The following is a 25,158-nucleotide window of genomic DNA, read 5'->3' as shown; positions in this document are numbered from 1 at the left end:
TTAAGACTTTTCCACTATTTGTTGTCTACACAGTCAAAGGCTTTAGTGTAGTCAATGAAACAGAAGTAGATGTTTTTCTGAAATTCTCTAGCTTTTCCTATGACCCAGGGGATGTTGGCAATTTGATCTCTGGTTCCTCTGCCTTTTCTAAATCCAGCTTGTTTTAAATCCTGGAAGTTCTCAGTTCACATACTACTGAAGCCTAGTTTGGAGGATTTTGAGCATTATTACCTTATTAGCATGTGAAATGAGTTTTTTTTTTTTTTCTAATTAGGTTTTTAAAACATTTTCAATGAGTCTGGAGAATCTAATGGAGATAATTACTGTTAATTTAATAACCAGAGGCAACAGTAATACTACCACAGAAATAATCTATTAATTGGCTAGTCATGAATGGAAAGACATCAGTTACATCTCTTTTCTTTGTTTCCTCAGAGCAGTTAGCTATTTAGACTGTACTTACCAGTACAGTCTAAAACCAATGAACCTTATTTAAATTTTTATTTGGAAATAATTTTAGTCTTACAGAAAATTACAAAAATATTACAGAGAGATTCCCTATGTTCTTCTCCTAGCTTCTCATAGTGGTAACAACTTAACTGACCTGCCTCTTGAGAAACCTGTATGCAGGTCAGGAAGCAACAGTTAGAACTGGACATGGAACAACAGACTGGTTCCAAATAGGAAAAGGAGTTCGTCAAGGCTGTATGTTGTCACCCTGCTTATTTAACCTATATGCAGAGTACATCATGAGAAACACTGGGATGGAAGAAGCACAAGCTGGAATCAAGATTGCTGGGAGAAATATCAATAACCTCAGATATGCAGATGACACCATCCTTATGGCAGAAAGTGAAGAAGAACTTAAAAGCCTCTTGATGAAAGTGAAAAAGGAGAGTGAAAAAGTTGGCTTAAAGCTCAACATTCAGAAGACTAAGATCATGGCATCCGGTCCTACCACTTCATGGCAAATAGATGGGGAAACAGTGGAAACAGTGACTGACTTATTTTTCTGGCCTCCAAAATCACTGCAGATGGTGATTGCAGCCATGAAATTAAAAGACACTTACTCATTGGAAGGAAAGTTATGACCAACCTAGACAGCATATTCAAAAGCAGAGACATTACTTTGCCAACAAAGGTTCGTCTAGTCAAGGCTATGGTTTTGTCAGTGGTCATGTATGGATGTGAGAGTTGGACTTGAAAGAAAGCTGAGCGCTGAAGAATTGATGCTTTTGAACTGTGGTGTCGGAGAAGACTCTTGAGAGTCCCTTGGACTGCAAGGAAATCCAACCAGTCCATCCTAAAGGAGATCAGTTCTGGGTGTTCATTGGAAGGGCTGATGCTGAGGCTGAAACTTCAGTACTTTGGCCACCTCATGTGAAGAGCTGACTCATTGGAAAAGACCCTGATGCTGGGAAAGATTGAGGGCAGGAGGAGAAGGGGACGACAGAGGATGAGATGGTTGGATGGCATCACCGACTCAATGGACATGGGTTTGGGTGGACTCTGGAAGTTTGCGATGGACAGGGAGGCCTAGCGTGCTGCGGTTCATGGGGTCGCATAGAGTCAGACACAACTGAGTGACTGAACTGAACTGAACAAACCACAGTACAATTATCAAAACTAAGAAATGAACATTGTTGTAATACTGGGTTGGTGCAAAAGTAATTGCGGTTTCACTCTGTTGAACTTTGTTGTTTGATACTGGAATACATTTTTAAATAAAAGTGGTTATCATCTTAATGCACATTTCTTGCTTTATGACTAATGACTTATTACTTATTTTATATTTATTTTAGACTCCAGAAATGATGTTAGACAAGCAAATTTCAGTGATTTTTTATTCAAGTTCAAAATGGGTTGTAAAGCAGTGGAGACAACTACCAATGTCAACAACACATCTGGCCCAGGAACTGCTAATGAACATACAGTACAGGGGCAGTTCAAGAAGCTTTGCAAAGGAGATGACAGCCTTGAAGATGAAGAGCACTGTGGCCAGCCATCAGAAGTTGGTAATGACCAACTGAGAGCAACCATCGAAGCTGATCCTCTTACAATTACATGGGAAGTTGCTGAAGAACTCAACATCGATCTTTCTATGGTCGTTCGGCATTTGAAGCAAATTGGAAGGGTGAAAAAGTTTGATAAATGACTGCCTCATGAGCTGACTGAAAAAAAAAATCGTTGAAGTGTCGCCTTCTCCTATTCTATGCAACAACAATGAAACATTTCTTGATCAAATTGTGATGTGTGATGAAAGGTGGACTTTATACAACAACCGGTGATAACCAGCTCAGTGGTTGGACCAAGAAGAAGCTCCAAAGCACTTCCCAAAACCAAACTTGCACCAAAAAAAGGCATGGTCACCGTCTGTTGGTCTGCTGCCCATATGATTCACTATAGCCTTCTGAATCCCAGCGAACCATTACATCTGAGAAGTATGTTCAGCAAATTGATGAGATGCACCAAAAACTGCAATGCCTGCAGCCAGTACTGGGCAACAGAAAGGGCCCAATTCTTCTCCATGACAATGCTTGACCACACGTCGCAGAACCAACGCTTCAAAAGTTTCACGAATTGGGCTACAAAGTTTTGCCTCATTTGCTCTATTCACCTGACCTCTTGCCAACTAACTACCACTTCTTCAAGCATCTTGACAACTTTTTGCAAGGAAAATGTTTCCACAACCAGCGGGAGGCAGAAAATACTTTCCAAGAGTTTACTGAATCCTGAAGCACAGATTTTTATGCTACAGGAATAAACAAACATTTTTTGATGGCAAAAATGTGTTGACTGTAATGGTTCCTATTTTGATTGATAAAGATGTGTTTGAGCCTAGTTGTAATGATTTAATATTCACAATGAAAAACCGCAGTTACTTTTGTACCAACCTGATACTAAACTACCGGAGAAGGCAATAGCACCCCACTCCAGTGCTCTTGCCTGGAAGATCCCACGGATGGAGGAGCCTGGTGGGCTGCAGTCCATGGGGTCGCTAAGAGTCGGACACGACTGAGAGACTTCACTTTCACTTTTCACTTTCATGCATTGGAGAAGGAAATGGCAACCCACTCCAGTGTTCTTGCCTGGAGAATTCTAGGGACGGGGGAGCCTGGTGGGCTGCCGTCTCTGGGGTCGCACAGAGTTGGACATGACTGAAGCGACTTAGCAGCAGCAGCAATACTAAACTACAGATCTTATTCAAAATTTACCAGCTTTCCCCCTGAAGTCTTTTTTTTTCTGTTTCAGGATCCTAACTGCATTTAGTTCTTGTGTCTCATTGTTATCCCAATCCATGGCAGTTCTTCAGTCTTTCCTTATGTTTCATTTTTCTGACACTTTAATGAGTTCTGGTTAGTTTTTCTGTAGAATGTCTCTCAATGTGGCATGTCTGGTATTTTCTTATGATTAAAGTTACACACTTTTAGTGAATTTACCATGGAAGTGATGTGTCCTTTTCAGTCATACAAGGAGTATGTGGTGTTGATAGGTCTTACAACTTGTATTAATTTTTGAATATACTTGGTTAAAGTGGTATCTGTTGGGTCTGCCACCATAAATTTATTATGTTCCTTTAACAGTTGATAAATATCATGGAGGAGATACTTTGAGACTCTGTCAGTATCCTGTTTCTCTGTAAATTTTTGCCCACAAATATTAGCAGCCATTTATAGAAATTGACTGTGGCATTTTTATAATGCTGTTTACCAAATTTAGAACAACAGACTGGTTCCAAATAGGAAAAGGAGTACATCAAGGCTGTATATTGTCACCCTGCTTATTTAACTTATATGCAGAGTACATCATGAGAAACGCTGGACTGGAAAAAACACAAACTGGAATCAAGATTGCCGGGAGAAATATCAATAACCTCAGATATGCAGATGACACCACCCTTATGGCAGAAAGTGAAGAGGAACTCAAAAGCCTCTTGATGAAAGTAAAAGTGGAGAGTGAAAAAGTTGGCTTAAAGCTCAACATTCAGAAAACGAAGGTCATGGCATGTGGTCCCATCACTTCATGGGAAATAGATGGGGAAACTGTGGAAACAGTGTCAGACTTTATTTTTTTGGGCTCCAAAATCACTGCAGATGGTGACTGCAGCCATGAAATTAAAAGATGCTTACTCCTTGAAAGGAAAGTTATGACCAACCTAGATAGCATATTCAAAAGCAGAGACATTACTTTGCCAACAAAGGTTCATCTAGTTAAGGCTATGGTTTTTTCAGTGGTCATGTATGGATGTGAGAGTTAGACTGTGAAGACAGCTGAATGCTAAAGAATTGATGCTTTTGAACTGTGGTGTTGGAGAAGACTCTTGAGAGTCCCTTGGACTGCAAGGAGATCCAACCAGTCCATCCTAAAGGAGATCAGCCCTGGGATTTCTTTGGAAGGAATGATGCTAAAGCTGAAACTCTAGTACTTTGGCCACCTCACGCGAAGAGTTGACTCATTGGAAAAGACTCTGATGCTGGGAGGGATTGGGGGCAGGAGGAGAAGGGGACGACAGAGGATGAGATGGCTGGATGGCATCACTGACTCGATGGACGTGAGTCTGAGTGAACTCCGGGAACTGGTGATGGACAGGGAGGCCTGGAGTGCTGTGATGCATGGGGTCGCAAAGAGTCAGACGTGACTGAGCGACTGAACTGACTGACTGACCAAATTTATATAGTGGTGTTTACTTTGCTTTTCCCCTCATCCCCTCCACATTTGTTAAGTGAAATTTTTCTATAAGGAAGAGCTGTCCTTCCCTTGTATTTATTTGTTCAATTTATGTCAGTATAGACTCATGGGTATTTATTTCATTCTATGGGTTATAATCCAATACTATCATTGTGTTGGATTGTATCAGTTTATCAATAGCATCATAAAATACTAATATTATTCTGCTGCTCAAATTGAGCTAGCTTTGGTCCCTGGGAGCTGTTAGGTTGGCTCCTTTGTCCTCCTGACATACCCCATCCTTTTGTGAACACTTCCATATTTTCTGGTATCACAAAATAGTACAGGCTCATTTTATATTGTCTATGCTCCCACCTGAGAATCAACCTTTTCTCCAAGCAGCCCTGATTCCTTTTACTGGAGAATGGTATTTGGAACCAAATCTGGGGGCTAGGAGTGTTCGGTACTACTAGGGTGTCATTGCTACCGAATCCTCTTAGTAGACACAACTAGGAATACATGAATGTGTATCAGTTCATACATACCCATATACTTGTATTTTTCTATATCTATATGTATTAAAAACTATGTAATCATACAGATAATTTTAATTCAATAATGCAAGGTTCCCCCTTTCCTTTGTAACTGTTAATAGAATTGCCAACCATTACCCCATTGAGAAAGTAATTTACTAACTAGACTACAGTATTTGTATCTTTCGTCTTTAGAGTATCCAGTGAAGATATTATTTTCCAAGGTTATTTAGCTCTTTCCTTATCTTCTTTTATCTTCTTTAATGTAGTTGTGTTACCCATTTGTAATAGAGTTCATTTGTTATTGTTTATATTCTATTTTGGGCTTCTTTTTTTAAAATTTTATTTTATTTTTAAATTTTACAATACTGTATTAGTTTTGCCAAATATCGAAATGAATCCGCCACAGGTATACCTGTGTTCCCCATCCTGAACTCTCCTCCCTCCTCCCTCCCCATACCATCCCTCTGGGTCGTCCCAGTGCACCAGCCCCAAGCCTCCAGTATCGTGCATCGAACCTGGACTGGCGACTCGTTTCATACATGATATTATACATGTTTCAATGCCATTCTCCCAAATCTCCCCACCCTCTCCCTCTCCCACAGAGTCCATAAGACTGATCTATACATCAGTGTCTCTTTTGCTGTCTCGTACACAGGGTTATTGTTATCATCTTTCTAAATTCCATATATATGCGTAGTATACTGTATTGGTGTTTTTCTTTCTGGCTTACTTCACTCTGTATAATAGGTTCCAGTTTCATCCATCTCATTAGAACTGATTCAAATGTATTCTTTTCTACAGGTTTCAGTTCAGTTCAGTTGCTCAGTCATGTCTGACTTTTTGCGACCCCATGAATCGCAGCACACCAGGCCTCCCTGTCCATCACTAACTCCCGGAGTTCACTCAAACTCATGTGCATCGAGTCGGTGATGCCATCCAGCCATCTCATCCTCTGCTGTCCCGTTCTCCTCCTTGCCCCAATCCCTCCCAGCATCAGAGTCTTTCCCAGTGAGTCAACTCTTTGCATGAGGTGGCCAAAGTATTGGAGTTTCAGCCTCAGCATCAGTCCTTCCAATGAACACCCAGGACTGGTCTCCTTTAGGATGGACTGGTTGGATCTCCTTGCAGTCCAAGGGACTCTCAAGAGTCTTCTCCAACACCACAGTTTAAAAGCATCAATTCTTCGGCGCTCAGCTTTCTTCACAGTCCAACTCTCACATCCATACATGACTACTGGAAAAACCATAGCCTTGACTAGATGGACCTTTGTTGGCAAAATAATGTTTCTGCTTTTTAATATGCTATCTAGGTTGGTCATAACTTTCCTTCCAAGTATTTAATATTTTGGTGAAGAATTATAAATGGTATTTAAAAGATTTTATTTTCAATTATGTGTTGCTAGTATATAGAAAGTTGAGTTTCATATATTGATCATGTATCTGTAACCTTGCTAAACTCACTTATTAAATACAGCTTTAGCAGCATCCCATAAATTTTGATATGCTGTATTTTCATTTCAAAATATTTCCTAATTTTCCTTTTGATTTCTTCTTCTCTGACCCATAGGTTATTTAAAAGTTGTTATTTATCAAACATTTAGGAATTTTTCACAGATCTGTTATTGTTTCTAATTTAATTCCATTATGGTCAGAGAACATATTTAGTGAACTGAATATTTAAAATTTGTTGAGATTTATTCTATGGTCAGAATATAGTCTATCTTGGGAAATATTCTGTGTATGAGTTAAAGGTATGTATATTCTATATGACAAGGGTATGCTTGAACCCATACCTTCTTACTCAGATTCCTAGTGTCCTTTAGCCAGGAAATTAAAAGACGCTTACTCCTTGGAAGGAAAATTATGACCAACCTAGATAGCATATTAAAAAGCAGAGGCAGTACTTTGCCAACAAAGGTCTGTTTAGTCAAGGCTATGGTTTTTCCAGTAGTCATGTATGGATGTGACAGTTGGACTGTGAAGAAAGCTGAGCGCCAAAGAATTGATGCTTTTGAACTGTGGTGTTGGAGAAGACTCTTGAGAGTCCCTTGGACTGCAAGGAGATCCAACCAGTCCATTCTAAAGGAGATCAGTCCTGGGTTTCTTTGGAAGGAATGATGCTAAAGCTGAAACTCCAGTACTTTGGCCACCTCATGTGAAGAGTTGACTCATTGGAAAAGACTCTGATGCTGGGAGGGATTGGGGGCAAGAGGAGAAAGGGATGACAGAGGATGAGATGGCTGGATTGCATCACCGACTCGATGGATGTGGGTTTGAGTGAACTCTGGGAGTTGGTGATGGACAGGGAGGCCTGGAGTGCTGTGATTCATGGGGTCGCAAAGAGTTGGACATGACTCAGCGACTGAACTGAACTGAACTGATAAAGTAGAAAAGATAACATGTAGGGAAAGACAATAAGATGTATAAAGATTTCACAGGAAAAAATTAAAAGAATGTGTATTCTGCTGTGGTTCAGTGAAGTGTAAAGTAAATGTCAATTAGGTCAGGTTGGTTGATAGTCTTGTAAGTGTTCTATGTATCCTTACTGATTTTCTCTCTATTTGTTCTATTCATTATTAAGAGCAGCACATGGAAATCTACAACTATAATTGTGGATTTATCCTTGCAGTTCTATTGGATTTTGCTGCATGCATTCTGAAGTTCTGTTATTAGGTGTATAAACATTTAGAATTGTTATATCCTCCTGATAAACTGACCCCTTTACCATTCCCCAGCAATATTCTCTAAAAATTACTTTGACATTAATATAGACCCAGCCTTTTCTTTTCTTTTCGTGGCAGAGAAAACATAGGATTCATCCTCCCAACAATTTACAAGTGTAGAGTACAATACTGTCAATCACTTGCACAATCACCTACAGTACAGTATTGTCAATCACTTGGGCTTCGATTGTTTTCAGCTTGAAACAATTACATCCAGATATTTTGGGGTGCAAATAACTATAGTTAACAGACTACAACAGACTACAATACTGTCAATCACTTGCACAATCTGGGACATCACCAGATTCTACCCACTTGCCATCCAACTCAGTCCTGCATGACTGAAACGCTACACTCATCACACCACGAACTCTGACTTCATCCTCCCTCCAGCCCCTGGAAACCACTATTCTTCTATTTGTCTGCATTTGACCACTTTAGATTCCTCATAAGTGGAGTCACGCAGTATACATCTTTTTGTGACTGGCTGATTTCCCTTAGCATAACGTTCTCAAGATTAATCTATCGCTTCATGTGACAGAATTCCTCTTTTTTAAAAAGGGAAACAATATTCTGTTGTATATATATACACACCACATTTTCTTAATCCATTCATCCATTGATGGACACTTACATCACTTCCACCTCTTGGCTAGAGTGAATAATGCTGCTATCAACACTGATGTACACATCTCTTTGAGATTCTGCTTTCGATTCTTTTGGATGTATACCCAGGAGTAGTACTGATGATCATATGGAACTTCTGTTTTATTTTCCATAGTGGCTATACCATTTTACATTCTTAACAGTATTCTAGTTTCTCCACATCCTTACCAACACTTAAAAAAAACAAACAGTAGCCATCTTAATGGGTGTGAGGTGGTATCTCATTGTGGTTTTAATTTGTATTCCCCTGCCTAATGATATTGAACATCTTTTCATATGCTTATGTGACATTTTATCTTCTTTGGAGAAGTGTTTATCCAAGTCCTTTGGTTGTTTCAAATTCAGGTTACTTGTTTACTTGTTTGTTGTTACTGAGTCACAGGAGTTCTTTATATAATCTGGATAGTAGCCAGATTATATAAATTTAAAATTTGATATAATCCCATGTTGTCTTTTGCTTTTGTTATCTGTGGTTTTGGTGTCATACCCATAAAAATCATTGTCAAAACTAGTATCATAAAGTTTCTCCCTATGTTTTCTTCTAAAAGGTATATAGTTTGAGGTTTTATGTTTAGGTCTTTAATCCATTTTAATTTTTGTACATGCTATGAGATGTGGTCTAACTTCTTTCTTTGCATATGAATATTCAGTTTTCCTGACACCATTTGTTGGAGATTATCTTTTCCTCACTGTTACTCTTGGCAACACTGAAGATCATTTGACCATATAAGCAAGAATTTGATTTCTGGGTTCTCTATTCTGTTCCATTGGTCTACATGTCTGTATTTATGCCAGTACCATCCTGTTTTGACTGCTGTGTCTTTGTAATATGTTTTGAAGTCATAAAGTGTGAGACTTCAGCTTTATTCTCCTTTTACAGGATTGTTTTGGCTATTCCAAGTCCTTCGAACTTCCATATGAATTTTAGAACTGTTTTTTCCACTTCTGTAAAAATACCACTGGTATTTTAAAACAACTTTATTGAGGAATAATTGATATACAAAAACTGTACATATATACAATTATCTGAGTCTGGATAAATGCACATACCTTAGGAAACCACTGCTGCAATCAAGGTAACAGATATATCCATCATCTCCAGCACTTTCCTTGTGCTTCTCCTTTTTTTGTTTGTTTTTTGATAATACTTAACATGAAATCTACCGTCTAACAAAAATTCAAGGGCACAACACAGTATTGTTAATGACAGGAGGCACTATGTTGTACAACGGATCTCTAGAACGTACTTGTCTTGCATAACTGAGACTTTATACTCACTGAGCAACTTCTCCATGATTCCGCTTATATAGGGTATCTAAAATAGTCAAACTCATAGAGGCAGAGAACAGAAATGGTACCTGCCAGGGAACAGCAGAATGGAACTGCTGGGATTTTGATAGAGGTTACATTGATCTATAGATTGCTCTGGACAGTATGGGCATTTAGAAACAGTAAGTCTTTCAATCCATGAGCATAGAAAGCCTCCCATTTATTTATAAGAGTTTTCTTTTAACAGGCAAAAAATTAAACAGAAGTTTAATAATGTGTACACATGGGAGAGACCCAGGAAAACTGAGTAAGTAGGCAAAATGGCCAAAGCTCTTACTTTAAATGCCATCTTCAGCTAGAGACACTAGTGGATGTTGGAGGTGGTGGTTTGGGACTTCAAAGGGGAGGAAAGCACTTCACGTGAAGATGGAAAAGCAATGTTTGATAAACAAAGGTTTGCTGGGCAAACAACAGGACAGGAGGACACAGAGTGGACTGTGATCTCTAGGCCCTGCTCAGTTTCACTCACCATACTTTGTGCATATTCTTTGCAGAGATTTCTGCTGATTGCTCTGATCACTCTGTTCCAGGAAGAGGTCCTCTATCTAAATTTTTTTAGGCAGCTAGGGAGATGGTCAAGGTTTTTTCTGAGTTTTTTGGGCTTCGATTGTTTTCAGCTTGAAATAATTACATCTAGATATTTTGGGAGGCAAATTTTGCTCCCTTACATGGACTTCAGTGAAGAAGTCAAAATATGAATGGGTTACCTTGCAAAAATAATTCCCAGACTTTGGAGGTGGGTGTCAAGGCACATGAACTCTGGGGGCCTGCAGGAAAGCTGAGGGGTACTGCAGTGAGAGAATTCCTGGGGACCTCATCCTTACCCCCCAGCAGATAAAGCCTGGGACATTTGGCTATTAACAATGTAAGAAATTAATATCTTGATGAAACTTGCTTTGGGGTTCTCTCTGGCCCCCTGTCTTCATAGCCCTTTTGACTGAGTTCAGAGCCCTTGAAGTGCCTTCAAAATCCTCCACTCCCTGCCCACTGGGAAATCTCTACTGGGGTCTGCTTTCTTCTTGCAGATCCATGAGGAGACAGGTCTGGGTATATAGGTGAGATCCTCCAAACAGTGTGTGCATGGAAAAGAGGTGTCGGAGGGGTCAGCCCTGGGAGTTCCAACATTCAGAAATCAGAAGAATGTGGAGGGATTTTTCTGCTTTTGCCAAATTATTTCTTTCTTGAGTTCTTAGCCATAACACTTCTGGCTAAAGGGTGGGAACAATATGGCTGTAAATGAATGTATGAGTCAATTTCTGGGCAACTTCACCATCATTGGATATTAACATTCAACTTTTTGGCGGGTCCTTTTAGAATGTGTAAATTGTTATCTTCAGACTACTTTCATTTACATTTCTTTGATTTCTAGTGAGAATTAACGTTTTCCTGTTTGGGGCTTCCCTAGTGGCTAGTGGTAAAGAATCCGCCTGCAATACAGGAGACAACTACAATGTAGGAGACACAAGTTCAAGCCCTGGGTCAGGAGGATCCCCTGGAGAAGGAAATGGCAACCCACTCCATCATTTTTGCCTGGGAAATCCCATCGACAGAGGAGCCTGGCAGGCTACAGATCATGGGGTTGCAAAAGAGTCAGATAAGACTAAGCAACTAAACAACAACTATAATGGTCCTGTCTTTTATCTCTTTATCTTTTAGAATATAGACATTTATTTTACACATTTGTATCAGCTATTTTTTTCATTTAATTTTTTGTTGAAGTATAGTTGATCTACAGTGTTATGTTAGTTTCAGAATTTTTGCAGATTATATTCCATTATAGATTATTACCAGAAAATGGCCATCATTCCCTGTGCTTTACAGTATATCCTTGTTACTTATTTTATATATATTATATAATATATCCTTTTTCAGATTCTTCTGCATTGTAGGTTATTACAAGATACTGAATACAGTTCTCTGTGCCATAGAGTAGGTCCTTGTTGTGTATCTACTTTATATATAGTATGTGTATCTATTAATCCAAAGCTCCTAATTTATCCCCCCCTCTGCCTTGGTTCCCCTTCAACCATAAATTTGTTTTCTATGTCTGTGAGTCTGTTTCTAAATAAGTTCATTTGTATCATTTTTTAAGATTCTACATACAAGTGACAGCATATGATATCCATCTTTATCTGACTTACTTCATGAGTATGATGATCTCTAGGTCCATCTATATCGATGCAAATGACATTACTTCACTCCATTATATATATCTTCTTTATCCATTCCTCTGCCAATGGACATTTAGGTTGCTTCCATGTATTGGCAACTGTAAACAGTCCTGCTTTGAACACTGGGGTGCATGTATCTTTTCAAGTTAAGAGTTTTTGTCTTCCAAATATGTGCCCAACAGTGGACTGCTGGCAGCTCTACTTTTAGTTTTCTGAGTAACCTTTGTACTGCATTCCACACTAGCTGTACCAATCTACATTCCCACCACAGTGGAGGAGGGTTTCCTTTTCTCCACACCTTCTCCAGCATTTGATATCTGTAGACTTTTTAATAGCCATTCTGACTGGTGTGAGGTTATACCTCATTATAGTTTTGATTTGCATTTCTTCAAGAGCCTTCTTTTGATTAGTGTTAGTATGATATATATATTTTCCTCCCCTTTCACTTTTAAACCTGTTTGTGTCTTTATGTTTCTTTCAGGGTCTTGGTTTTTTGTCTAATCTTTGGGTCTTGTTTTTTTTTGTCTAATACTATTTTAGGTCTTGGTATTTTTGTCTAACATTTGCCTTTGAGGGATATGCACGCCACTTATAGGTGACTATTGATATGGTTAGGTTTAAACCTCTTATCCCATCCAGCCTTTGTTCCTTTTGTCCTTCCATTTCTGCCTCCATTTGGGGTAACTGAGTGTGCTTTATAATTCTTTTATTTCCTTTTTTGGCTTATTAGCTATAACTATAGCTATAGCTCTTGTTATTTCAGAGGTACATCAGAGGTTACAACATACATCTTTAACTTAGTATAATCTACTTGCAAGAAATGTTAAACAACTTCATGGATTATATGTGAACCATAACAATATACTTCTATTTCTCTTCTCCTAATCTTTATGCTATTGTTGTTAAATTGTATTTAAACATATGTTAGAAATAACATAATGCAGTGTTGATAGCTTCATTTAAAGAGTTAATTTTCTTCTAAAGAGATGTGAATAATAAGAAATCACATGTATGTAGTTACTACTTCTGGAGCTCATTCCTTTGTGTAGACTTGTATTTCCATCTGGTATTATATTCCTCCTTGCATAAACAACTTTTTTAAAAAACAAACAAATGAAACACATCTCTTGTAATGCATTTCTGCTGGTGATGAATTCTTTGAGTTTTTTATGTCCAAAAATAAAAATCTTTAGTCTACCTTCATTTTTGAAGGATATTTTCATTGGGTATAGTATTCAAGGTTGACTGTTCTTTTCTTTCAGCACTTTAGAGATGTTGCTCCTCTGTCTTCTGGCTTGGATTTTTCCAACACGAAATCCACTGTCATCTTTATCTTTGTTCCACTCTATGAAATGTGACTATTTTCTCTGGCTACTTTTCAAACTTTCTATTATTGATTTTGAGCTACTTTATTGTGATGTGCCATAGCTCAGTTGGTAAAGAATCCTCCTGTGATGCAGGAGATCCCAGTTCAATTCCTGGGTCGGGAAGATCTGCTAGAGAACGTATAGGTTACCCACTCCAGTATTCCTGGGCTTCCCTTGTGGCTCAGGTGGTAAAGAATCTCCTGCAATGGTGGGAGACCTGGGTTTGATCCTTGGGTTGGGAAGATCCCCTGGAGAAGGGAAAGGCTACCCACTCTAGTATTCTGGCCTGGAGAATTCCATGGACCATGGTCCATGGGGTAGCAAAGAGTTGGACACGACTGTGTGACTTTTACTTTCACTGGTATAATTTTGTGTTTCTTGAGCTTTGCGCTTATCAAAATCTTAGGTTTGTGGGTTTATAGTTTTTATCAAGTACAGAAAATTCTGGGCCATTATCTCTTCAAATAATTTTTGGTCCCCGTGCAATGTAATTTCAGCACTAACCATCCAGAGTTAGTGCAGATTTCAGAGGTTAACGACACAGTTCTAAACAAGACTCGTCTTACTTCAGACACCAGCCATAACTCTGGGGTTCCCAGGCTACCCACACTTCTGACTAACTGGTTATAAATTTGGGGGTTTCCATTATCCTCTGAGGTTCAACAACTTTCCCAAATGACAGAACTGGGCAAACACTATACACAGAACCGAGGAAAGTACTATATTATGATTTCTACTCTATTATAAAGAATACAAATCAGGACAAGCCAAGTAAGAGATGCACAGGGCAAGGTCTGAAACGTGGAGCTTCTGTGTCCCCAAGACAAGTTACACTTTCAGCACATCACTGTGTATCATTAACCAGGGGAGCTCAATTGTGCTTCAGTGTCCAGTTTTTAACTGGGTTTCATTATATAGACATGATTAACTGAATCATTGGCCATATGATTGGATTCAATCTCCATGCTTCCTCCCTTTATTGGAGATCAGGCTGATAATCTGATCTCAGGTTATCACCTGGCTGAAAGCCTCAACCTTTATTCATGTGGTTGCCCTTCCAGCATGGCAGGCTCTCATCCTAGAACTACACTGGGGCTCATGATGAGTCACCTCATTAGTATAAATGTAGGCATGGTCCCAGGAGCCCACCATGAAGAACACAGACACTTATAATTCAGGAAATTCCAAGGCTTTAGAAGCTCTGTCCTTGGGCTAAGACCTGACAAATATTTTACAGCATCCTCTCTTCCATTTATGTTAAGTTGCTTAAAGCCAGGTTCCACAGCTCACTGATGCTCTTTGCATTTTCCTTTAATTCTTTTTATGTGTCTCTGTGTCTCATTTTGGGTAGTTTCTATTCTATTTCTTCAAGTTCACTATCCATTTCATTTGCAATGTTTAATCTGCTGTCAATCCAATCTGGTATATCTTTCACTCCAGACACCTTAGTTTTCATCTCTATAAGTTCAATTTGGGTCTTTAAAAAAGTGTTCAGTTTTGATATTTAATATACTTATCTGCTAATTTTAAAATCTATGTCAGTTCCAAGTCAGTTTCAATTGATTGGTTTTTCTCCTAATTATCAATTGTATTCTTCTGTTTCCTGGCATGCCTGATGACGCCAGTCATTTTGAATTTTGTCTTTTTGAGGGTTGGATATTTTTGTATTCTTATTCTAAACTTCTGAATAGAATACATATTTTCTGTTCTGGGATGCTATTAAGTCACTTTGAAAAACCTTTCATCCTTCTAGATTGTGCTTTCCTGATCTGTTAGACAGGACCCAGCACTGTCTATTCTGGGGCTAATTATTCTCCCCCACTACTCAGGCAGGTGGCTCAGGCGTCTGCCCACAATGTGGGAGACCTGGGTTCGATCCCTGAGTCAGGAAGATCCCCTGGAGAAGGAAATGCAACCCACTCTGGTACTCTTGTCTGGAAAATTCCATGGACAGAGAAACCTGGTAGGCTACGGTCCATGTGGTTGTAAAGAGCTGGACATGACTGGGCGAGTTCATTTTCACTTTCACTACTGAGGCAAGAGGGATTCCCTGGTGACTCAGGGGTAAAGAATCCATCTGGCAATACAGGAGACACAGGTACCATCCCTGGGTTGGGAAGATATCCTGGAGAAGGAAATGGCAACCCACTCTAGTATTCTTGCCTGGGAAGCCCCATGAACAGAGGAACCTAGTGGGCTACAGTCCATGGGGTTGCAAAATAGTCAGACTCAACTTAGTGACTAAATAACAACTGAGGCAAGACTCCTATGACTACTCAGTGCTACGTCTTATGAAGTTTTCCAGTCTGGGTGGTAGGGTCAGATACTATTCTTGGCTGTGTGTGACCCACAGGTATGGTCCCAATTTTGGTTGCAAAGAGTCAGACATGACTGAGCAACGTTCACTTCACTTCTTCACCTTTGGCGACTATCCTCAGATATATCTGCTGGATTCTCATGGAGGACTTCTGAAGATCTCTGGAGTTTTCTCTCTGTGTACTTCTTTCCTCTTTGGTGCTCTGCCTTGAGAATTCTAGCTACTTTTTCTTCCAGATTCTCAACTCTCCTAAACTCAGGAGTTCGCTGAACCCCGCTTAGGGTCCCCAGCAGTACACTGTGGCTTGGAAACTCTCTCAAGGAAATTATAAGGCTAACCTTGTTTGTTTTCTGCTTCTCAGAAATCACTCTTGTTGCCAGATGTCTGCCATCTTGAAAACCACTGTTTTGTATTTCTTGCCTGATGTTTTTTGTTGTTTCAAATGGCAAGGCAAATCCAGTCCCAGTTACTCCATTTTGGTAATAAACAGAAGATCTGTTGATTTTGTATGTTAATTTTATTTCCTACTATTTTACTGAATTCTTTTATTGTTTGAGTTCTATCACTGATTCTCTTGAATTTCCAGGTTTACTGTCATGCCATTTATGAATAGATACTTCTTCAACCATTCTTTTTTTTAAAAACTTTTAATTTTGTATTGAAGTAGGGCTTCAGCTCAGTTGGTAAAGAATCCGCCTGCAATGAAGGAGACCTGGGACTGATCCCTGGGTTGGGAAGATCCCCTGGAGAAGGGAAAGGCTACCCACTCCAGTCGGATACAACTGAGCAACTTTCACTTACTATAGCCAATTAACAATGTCTCCAACCATTCTTATGCCTCTAGTTGTTTTCTCTGGTATAATTACTCTAGTACAATGTTGAACAGTACTGGGACAGTGGCATCCTTGCCCTGTTTCTGATCTTAATAGAAAGGCCTTTAATATTTCCTTATTAAATAACACACTGGCTTTAGCATTAGGTATATACATTGTAACAATGTTAAGAAAGTATCTCAAATACCTACTTTCTTGAGCAGGTTTTTTTTGGCTGTGCCATATGGCATATCAGATCTTATTAACAGTTCCCTAACCAGGTATTGAACCTGTTGTGACCTCTGCAGTGGAAGCATAGAGCCTTAACTATTGGACTGCCAGGAAGTCCCTTGAGCGTTTTTATCAGATCAGATCAGATCAGTTGCTCAGTCGTGTCCGACTTTTTGTGACCCCATGAATCGCAGCACGCCAGGCCTCCCTGGCCATCACCAACTCCCAGAGTTCACTCAGACTCACGTCCATCGAGTCAGTGATGCCATCCAGCCATCTCATCCTCTGTTGTCCCCTTCTCCTCCTGCCCCCAATCCCTCCCAGCATCAGAGTCTTTTCCAATGAGTCAACTCTTCGCATGAGGTGGCCAAAGTACTGGAGTTTCAGCTTTAGCATCATCCCTTCCAAAGAAATCCCAGGGCTGATCTCCTTCAGAATGGACTGGTTGGATCTCCTTGCAGTCCAAGGGATTCTCAAGAGTCTTCTCCAACACCACAGTTCAAAAGCATCAATTCTTCGGTGCTCAGCCTTCTTCACAGTCCAACTCTCACATCCATACATGACCACTGGAAAAACCATAGCCTTGACTAGACAAACCTTTGTTGGCAAAGTAATGTCTCTGCTTTTGAATATGCTATCTAGGTTGGTCATAACTTTCCTTCCAAGGAGTAAGCGTCTTTTAATTTCATGGCTGCAGTCACCATCTGTAGTGATTTTGGAGCCCAGAAAAATAAAGTCTGACACTGTTTCCACTGTTTCCCCATCTATTTCCCATGAAGTGGTGGGACTGGATGCCATGATCTTTATTTTCTGAATGTTGAGCTTTAAGCCAACTTTTTCACTCTCCTCTTTCACTTTCATTAAGAGGCTTTTGAGTTCCTCTTCACTTTCTGCCATAAGGGTGGTGTCATCTGCATATCTGAGGTTATTGATATTTCTTCCGGCAATCTTGACTCCAGCTTGTGTTTCTTCCAGTCCAGCGTTTCTCATGATGTACTCTGCATAGAAGTTAAATAAGCAGGGTGACAATATACAGCCTTGACAAACTCCTTTTCCTATTTGGAACCAGTCGTTGTTCCATGTCGAGTTCTAACTGTTGCTTCCTGACCTGCATACAAATTTCTCAAGAGGCAGATCAGGTGGTCTGGTATTCCCGTCTCTTGAAGAATTTTCCACAGTTTATTGTGATCCACACAGAGCGTTTTTATGAATGGTTGTTAAAATTTTGTCCAAAGTTATTTCAGCATCTTTTGAGACAATCATGATTTTTCTTTTAGATACAATATGTGATATTAATAAAGATCTTAATTTTGAACCAATTTTGACTTCCTGGAATAAATCCCACCAGGTTATGTGCATCTGCTTGGTAATATTTTGTTACTTTTTATCATTAATCATGAATTAGGTTCATTTGCAGTTTTCTTTTTTGTACTGTCTTTACTTGGTTTACATATCAGTTTAATAGTTATTTCATTGAAAGAGCTATGGAGTTTTCCTTCCTTTCTAATTCTCTGGAATAATTTACTGAGCATTAGGACTCTCTGATCTTTGAGGGTTTTATAGAATTCCCCTGAAACTACCTGGGCCTGTTGCTTTTTGTGGGGTAGTTTCTTAATAAAGATCTCTATTTCTTCCAAGGAAATTACTCTATTAATCTTTCTAAATAAAATGGGATGAATTTTGGTCAGATATAGTTTCCTAGGACGGAGAAGGCAATGGCACCCCACTCCAGTACTCTTGCCTGGAAAATCCCATGGATGAAGGAGCCTGGTGGGCTGCAGTCCATGGGGTTGCTACGAGTCGGACGCGACCGAGTGACTTCACTTTCACTTTCATGCATTGGAGAAGGAAATGGCAACCCACTCCAGTGTTCTTGCCTGGAGAATCCCAGGGACGGGGGAGCCTGGTGGGCTGCCATCTATGGGGTCCCACAGAGTCCGACACGACTGAAGAGACTTAGCGGCAGCAGCTGCAGCAGTTTCCTAGGAAATTATCCATTCCAGCTAGGTTTTCAATTTTATTTCCGAATAAATATGAGGTCTGCAAAAATAGTCTTTTATGATTTTTAAAAAATTTATTCTGTTGCTCCTTGTCATTTCTTATTTTGTGTATTAGTGCTCTCTCTTTTTTCTTGATGAAATTAGCTAATTGTTGGTCTATTTTGTTAATGTTTTCCCCATAGCAAGATTTTAATTTACTAAAAATGCTACTGTTTTTTAAATTCTCTGTCTCTTTAGGTTTTGATCATTACTGGAGGTCAGTCTAGTCAAGGCTATGGTTTTTCCAGTGGTCATGTATGGATGTGAGAGTTGGACTATAAAGAAAGCTGAGCGCCGAAGAATTGATGCTTTTGAACTGTGGTGTTGGAGAAGACTCTTGAGAGTCTCTTGGACTGCAAGTAGATCCAACCAGTCCATTCTAAAGGAGATCAGTCCTGGGTGTTCTTTGGAAGGACTGATGCTAAAGCTGAAACTCCAGTACTTTGGCTACCTCATGTGAAGAGTTGACTCATTGGAAAAGACTCTGATGCTGGGAGGGATTGGGGGCAGGAGGAGAAGGGGAATGACAGAGGATGAGATGGCTGGATGGCATCACTGACTCGATGGACATAAGTTTGAGTGAACTCTGGGAGTTGGTGATGGACAGGGAGGCCTGGCGTGCTGCAATTCATGGGGTCGCAAAGAATCGGACACGACTGAGCAACTGAACTGAACAGAACTGAGCTGGAGGTGAGTGGTGGGTATATGGAGGTTCATAAAGCATTCTGCATTTGTAGATGCTCAAAATTCTCCATAATAAAAATTAAAAAATTATATATACATATGGTATAAAATCAAGCAGTATATAAAAACTTATGATGGAAAGAACCATTCTACCAACCTACCCTGTCCATGGACCTTTAGCCCTACTTCTGTTGAATCACTTATGTTTTTATTTCTTTTGCTGTTTACCTCTATAATTAAACATAAATTTAAGATAAACATAAATTATTTAAGTATAATGAAATACTATGTTACAATTACTTTTCTTTATAGCTTTATCAACTTTAGACAATGTTTATGATTCTCTGCTAGGGAAGGTGAGGATTTAGCTAATTTATACTGGCCCACTTTACTCCCCTTTACCCAGTGGTTATGATCGTGGTTATGATTTTTAGTTTTTGTATTGGTTATCTCTGTAAATGAGAAATAATCTATTTATACATTTAATTTTCACCCCATTTCATCTTAGTGCCTTAAGTTCTATTTATAGGATGATGACAATACCACTTCTACCTTTATTTTCTCTTTTTCTCCTTCACATTTTGGCAATATTTTGACTTCTACATTGTTCAGGTTGCTTAAATACTGTTCTGCAACCATAATAAAATTTTCTTCAGTTTATTCATAGGATGACTTATAGGTGTTATACATTAAAATATTTTACAACATTTTGACTCTAAATACTGTTGAATGCCAGTTAAGCAGCATACTAGGAATGCATATCATTTCTTACTGGTCCAACATCATGTCCCTTGGGCATTCAAAGGAGAATATTCTGGGCACTGAAGTTAAATGAACTTCCTTTTTTTCTTTTTTTAAGGTGAGGCATCCTAAAGGAAATCAGTCCTGAATATTCACTGAAGGACCGATGCTGAAGCTGAAACTCCAATACTTTGGACACATCATGCGAAGAACTGACTCACTGGAAAAGACCCTGATGCTGGGAAAGATTGAAGGTGGGAGGAGAAGGGGACAAAAGAGAATGAGATGGTTGGTTGGCATCACCGACTCAATGGATATGAGTTTGAATAAACTCTGGGAGTTGGTGATGGACAGGGAGGCTTGGCATGCTGTAGTCCATGGGGTCGCAAAGAGTCAGACACAACTAAGCGACTGAACTGAAGATGAGGCTTTATTGGGGTCCTTTGAACTTCCTTTTCTTACTTTCCACCAGTTGTTTATAATCCTGTCATATTTTAGTTTGCATCATGTTTATATATGACTTCAGAGTTTTTTTTATTTTTCTTAGAGTTTCTAATTGCCTTTCTTCAGCTTAGAGTTTCTAACTGCCTTTCTTCAGCATTATGACACATAATGCTGCATATTCATTATATTCTTCAGTTCCCCTGTTCTTAAATATAAAAACTATTGCATGGACTCACTCCTCCCCTCCTAGCTCCTTCCCAGAGAAATCCCGTCTTCTCTATTCTGCAGTGGCTGCTCTTCAGTTGCCAACCTGGGACTTTATTTCACTTATTCTCTTAAGTGAATCCATTGTTTCCTGGATCTCATGCATTTCTTCTTGGTTTGTTTAATTTGCTATAGTATATATTCAAGTAACTCTCCAAGAAAACAGGAGATAAACTTTCTGAGTTTTTAAATGTCTTTATTCTAAACTCATATCTGATCTACAGCTTGGAAGGATATAGAAATCTGAGTTCAAACCCATTTCTCCAGGGTTGCCAATGAGAATGTAATACCACCCCAATTCTTATTCCTATTAGGGTGACCTGGTTTTTCTCTCTGGAGGATTTCAGTGGCTTTCTAAAATTTCAAGAGGACTTATGTGTGTCTTTTTAAAATTGTGTTTGCCACTCAGAGGCTCCTTTCAACCAAAAGACTTATATTCTGAATATTCTGGTTCTGTGGGCAGTGACTAGAGGGAACGTGAGAGCTGGGTTGGAGGGCCATATTCTGTTTTTGATCACATGATGGCCACACAGGCATGATGTGCTTCCCCAAGAAAGTAAACAGGAATCTGAAGGAGTCCCACTGGGTTTCTGCTCTTTGGACCCATCCTATCACTCCTGTGTTTCTAATTTTCTCCATCTTGTATTATTTATTTGATGATTCTGTATTACTTCTTTGATGATTTCCTTCTTTCCATTTCCCCCCTTCTTTCTCCTCTAGATTCCAGTTAGTGAGATGCTGAAATTCTTGCATCCAGTATCGTGCATCGAACCTGGACTGGCGACTTGTTTCATATATGATATTATACATATTTCAATGCCATTCTCCCAAATCATCCCACCCTCTCCCTCTCCCACAGAGTCCAAAAGACTGTTCTATACATCAGTGTCTCTTTTGCTGTCCCGTATACAGGGTTATTGTTACCATCTTTCTAAATTCCATATATATGCATTAGTATACTGTATTGGTGTTTTTCTTTCTGGCTTACTTCACTCTGTATAATAGTTGAATGGGTCCTTTATGTCGTCACTTCTGTCTGTCTCTCTCTCTCTCTCTAACATGTGTGCATTTGCGTGCCCCAGAGACATCCTTAACTTTAGTTGCCAGGCCAAGAAATTCGCACAGCTCTTTCTTGTGTCAGCATCTAGTCTTGTCTTACATAATCTCTCTGAATATAGTAATTATTTTTTTAAAATGACTTTTTAAGAACAGTTTTAGCCTTACAGAAAAGTTGAGAAGATAGTGTCAAGTTCCCATATATCTGTACCCAGGTCTCTAATTATTAACATCTTACATTAGCATTTGTTATAACTAATAACCCAATATTGATACATTATTATTACTATTATTCAAGGCTATACTTAATTCACATTTCCTTAGTTGCTGCTGCTGCTGCTAAGTCGCTTCAGTCGTGTCTGACTCTGTGCGACCCCATAGATGGCAGCCCACCAGGCTCCCCCATCCCTGGGATTCTCCAGGCAAGAACACTGGAGTGGGTTGCCATTTCCTTCTCCAATGCATGAAAGTGAAAAGTGAATGTCTTTTCTTCTATTCTAGCATCTCATATTACATTTAGTTGTTGTGCCTCCTTAGGCTCCTTTTGGCTTAGACAGTTTTTCAGACTTTCCTTGTTTCTAACGACCTTGATAGTTTTGACAAGTACTGGCCAGATACTATCTAGGATGTTCCTCTACTGAAATTTGTCTTAACATGCTCCAAGTGCAGTCCGGCTGCACTTTATATTTGGGAACCAGGTAAGCAGTCAAATGGTCAACTGCTCTGTACCCCAGCCTTCAGTGATTCCCCATTCCTAGTACTTCACATCAACTCTGCCAACTCTGAGTTCATAGCCTCCCTGGGAGATCCTAATGAGCAGAGTGGAACAGAGTAGCTCACTTCTCCACTGCAGCTCACTTCTCCCAGAGCCCCTTGCTCTGGGCTGTGGTCTCCTTTGCTTGCTTCCACTTTCTATCTTCAAGAAATACTAGATCTCCTGTACATTGATTTTTTTCCTCCTCTGTTCCTCTCTGACATTCCACTCACTTTCATTGGTTTATTCCTTTTAACATATCAATATTTATCTTCAGAGGAGTCTGGAAAAGAATGAGAGGGGTAGCAGTCTGTCCTCTTTTATGAGCAGATGCCACATATCCAATTTTTATATAAAAATAAAACTTCTTATATTTAAGGGAAGGAAGTAAAAATGTCCACTAATTTTGTTGTTTGTTCATAATTCTCTTGGCATAGCTTAGTTTATATTCCTGTCAAAGCTTTTATTAAAGTTTCTGATAAAACTCAGTCAGGGTAGTCCCCACAGGAAAAAGAATTCTCCCATATGAATCTTTCATGAAGCACCTAAATGAAGAGTTGTGGGTAAGGGAACAAACAAGGGAATGGGAGGTGCCAGGGATGAGCAACAGAAAGATACTGTTACAATCCTTAGGGCCAAGGGACCAGGGAGGAACAGACCAACAGGAGCCCAGTAAGCACCACAACTGTGGAGAAGGGGCCTTGCCCCGTTAGCTGAATTATAGAGAAACATACAATTAGTATGCTGAAGCAAACAGTTGGGAAGACATGCTAACTTCTTTCTTCTCTGCCCTCCCACCTCCTGGCAGTGAGATCCACTGGCCAGACCAACCTGAAGCTAGTCAGCAAACGGAGTGAAAAAGATGCAGTTTATAGGAGACAGAGTAGGGCCGGGAATGGATGAGTGGGTGAGGGTGAGGGGTGGCTGAAGAATTTACAGAAAACATAAATAGGAACACATAACATTGGGTTTTATACATGACGGTCTCGATTAAATGTGAAAAACTTAACAATCTTCATTCCCATGAATACTTTTTAAAGGGGAACAAAAACATATCGCAGAAGAGTTTAAGAATAATCAAAGCTATCATGCAGATTAAAATAAGCTCAAAACCCTGCACATAAAATAAATTACATCCAAACTTCATTTTCTGAACATGTATAACTGTTCCAACAATTAGAATCTGTCATACAGCACTAGAAGTTAGGGTAGTGGTTCCCCTACAGTGGCAGGGACTGGCAGGGAGCAGGAAGTGTTTGGGGGTGCTGGTACCGTTTGGTTTCTTCATCTGCGTGCTAGTTACACAGAAGTGCTCACATTGTGAAAATTAATTGATGCATCATGATTAGTGTGTTTTTATGTGTGTATATGTTGCAATTCAAAAATCTAAAAGAAAAAATAATATGGTAGCCACAAATACAACTTAAAAAAAAACTAAAGTATGTCCATGTATCTTTCTGCCCTTTTTCAGGCATCCTTACTAACAGTCAACAAGGATTTACTAGAACAACTCAAAAAATGATGTGCATTCAACAGAAATGAAAGGCAGGCTTCAGCTTCAAGGAATTTGTGAACTACTTAGGAAAATGTAATATTTAGATATGGAATACATTAACAAGCAATGTATCAAGCTATGAAGAATGCTGTAATAAAAACAGATTCAATATTGGCATGCAACTGATTCTCATCAGAAGGCCTGGATATAAATATTCCCCCACTGGGCTCTTTCTGTTGGAGATCTCTTTCTCTTTAACCTTAATGAAGGTCAGCTTGATTAGCTAGGCCAAATGCCTGATTTCAGGAGGTGCTTCTGTGATTGCTGTGGGTGGGCACAGGGGGAGCCTAAGTAAGGCCTCTCTCTTCTGCTTCAGTGGGAGTAGCCCTGTTTCATCTGGGCTATAATATATATACTATTATCTGTTTTATACTATCTATTTATACTATTATCTGTATCAATTTTTACTTAACAAAAGAATTTTGCTGCTAAAATAAGCTTGGAAACCACTCGTCTAGAAATCTAATCTCTAAATTAGTATATCTCAATTGACATATCTTACAGTTGAAAAAATTTTAAAAGCTTCTGAAACTAAAAATAAAACCCATTTTAAAAGGAAATGAAAATTACCTGAAGTAAAGGAATAAAATCATCCTGTTCTAGAGAGCTGCAGCTGGGCTTTGCAAGAAGACAGATAAACTTAGAGGCATCATCATGATGGTTACTCAGCAACCTAGAAAAGAAATGACTGCTTAGGAAGATTGGTTACTGTGAACAGTGACCACAACATCAATAGTTGGGAATTTCAGTCTGGTCTGAAGGCCATTTAGGTCAAGAATCAAGTGCTTTCTTTTCAATGATT

The 25,158-nt window shown here is 39.3% G+C and overlaps 1 protein-coding gene and 1 long non-coding RNA gene across 13 annotated transcripts in view; one reads left to right on the top strand and one right to left on the bottom strand.

Moving 5' to 3' along the window:
• Positions 1-25,158, bottom strand: part of PPP2R3A (protein phosphatase 2 regulatory subunit B''alpha) — a 233,838-nt gene that overhangs the window by 101,843 nt on the left and 106,837 nt on the right. For all 11 annotated transcript variants that reach the window (XM_086353829.1, XM_086354208.1, XM_086354553.1 and 8 more), the window contains one exon: positions 24,927-25,029. In XM_086353829.1, the coding sequence (XP_086209955.1) occupies positions 24,927-25,029 (103 nt within the window). The remainder of the gene's footprint in view (positions 1-24,926; positions 25,030-25,158) is intronic.
• Positions 19,057-24,470, top strand: LOC147379133 (uncharacterized). 2 transcript variants are annotated; one of them, XR_015146587.1, is made up of 3 exons: positions 19,057-19,548; positions 20,402-20,537; positions 24,273-24,470. It is a non-coding gene; the product is annotated as an uncharacterized LOC147379133 (long non-coding RNA). The 2 variants fall into 2 exon arrangements; XR_015146583.1 differs by lacking the exon at positions 24,273-24,470 and having other exon boundaries at positions 20,402-21,426.

Source organism: Bos grunniens, chromosome 1 (assembly GCF_055505025.1).
Source record: "Bos grunniens cultivar Pamir isolate PY7600 chromosome 1, Bosgru_T2T1.0, whole genome shotgun sequence".
Classification (NCBI taxonomy): Eukaryota; Metazoa; Chordata; class Mammalia; order Artiodactyla; family Bovidae; genus Bos; species Bos grunniens.
The sequence above is the reverse complement of the archived record's forward strand: the minus strand, read 5'-3'. Positions and strand labels throughout refer to the sequence as shown.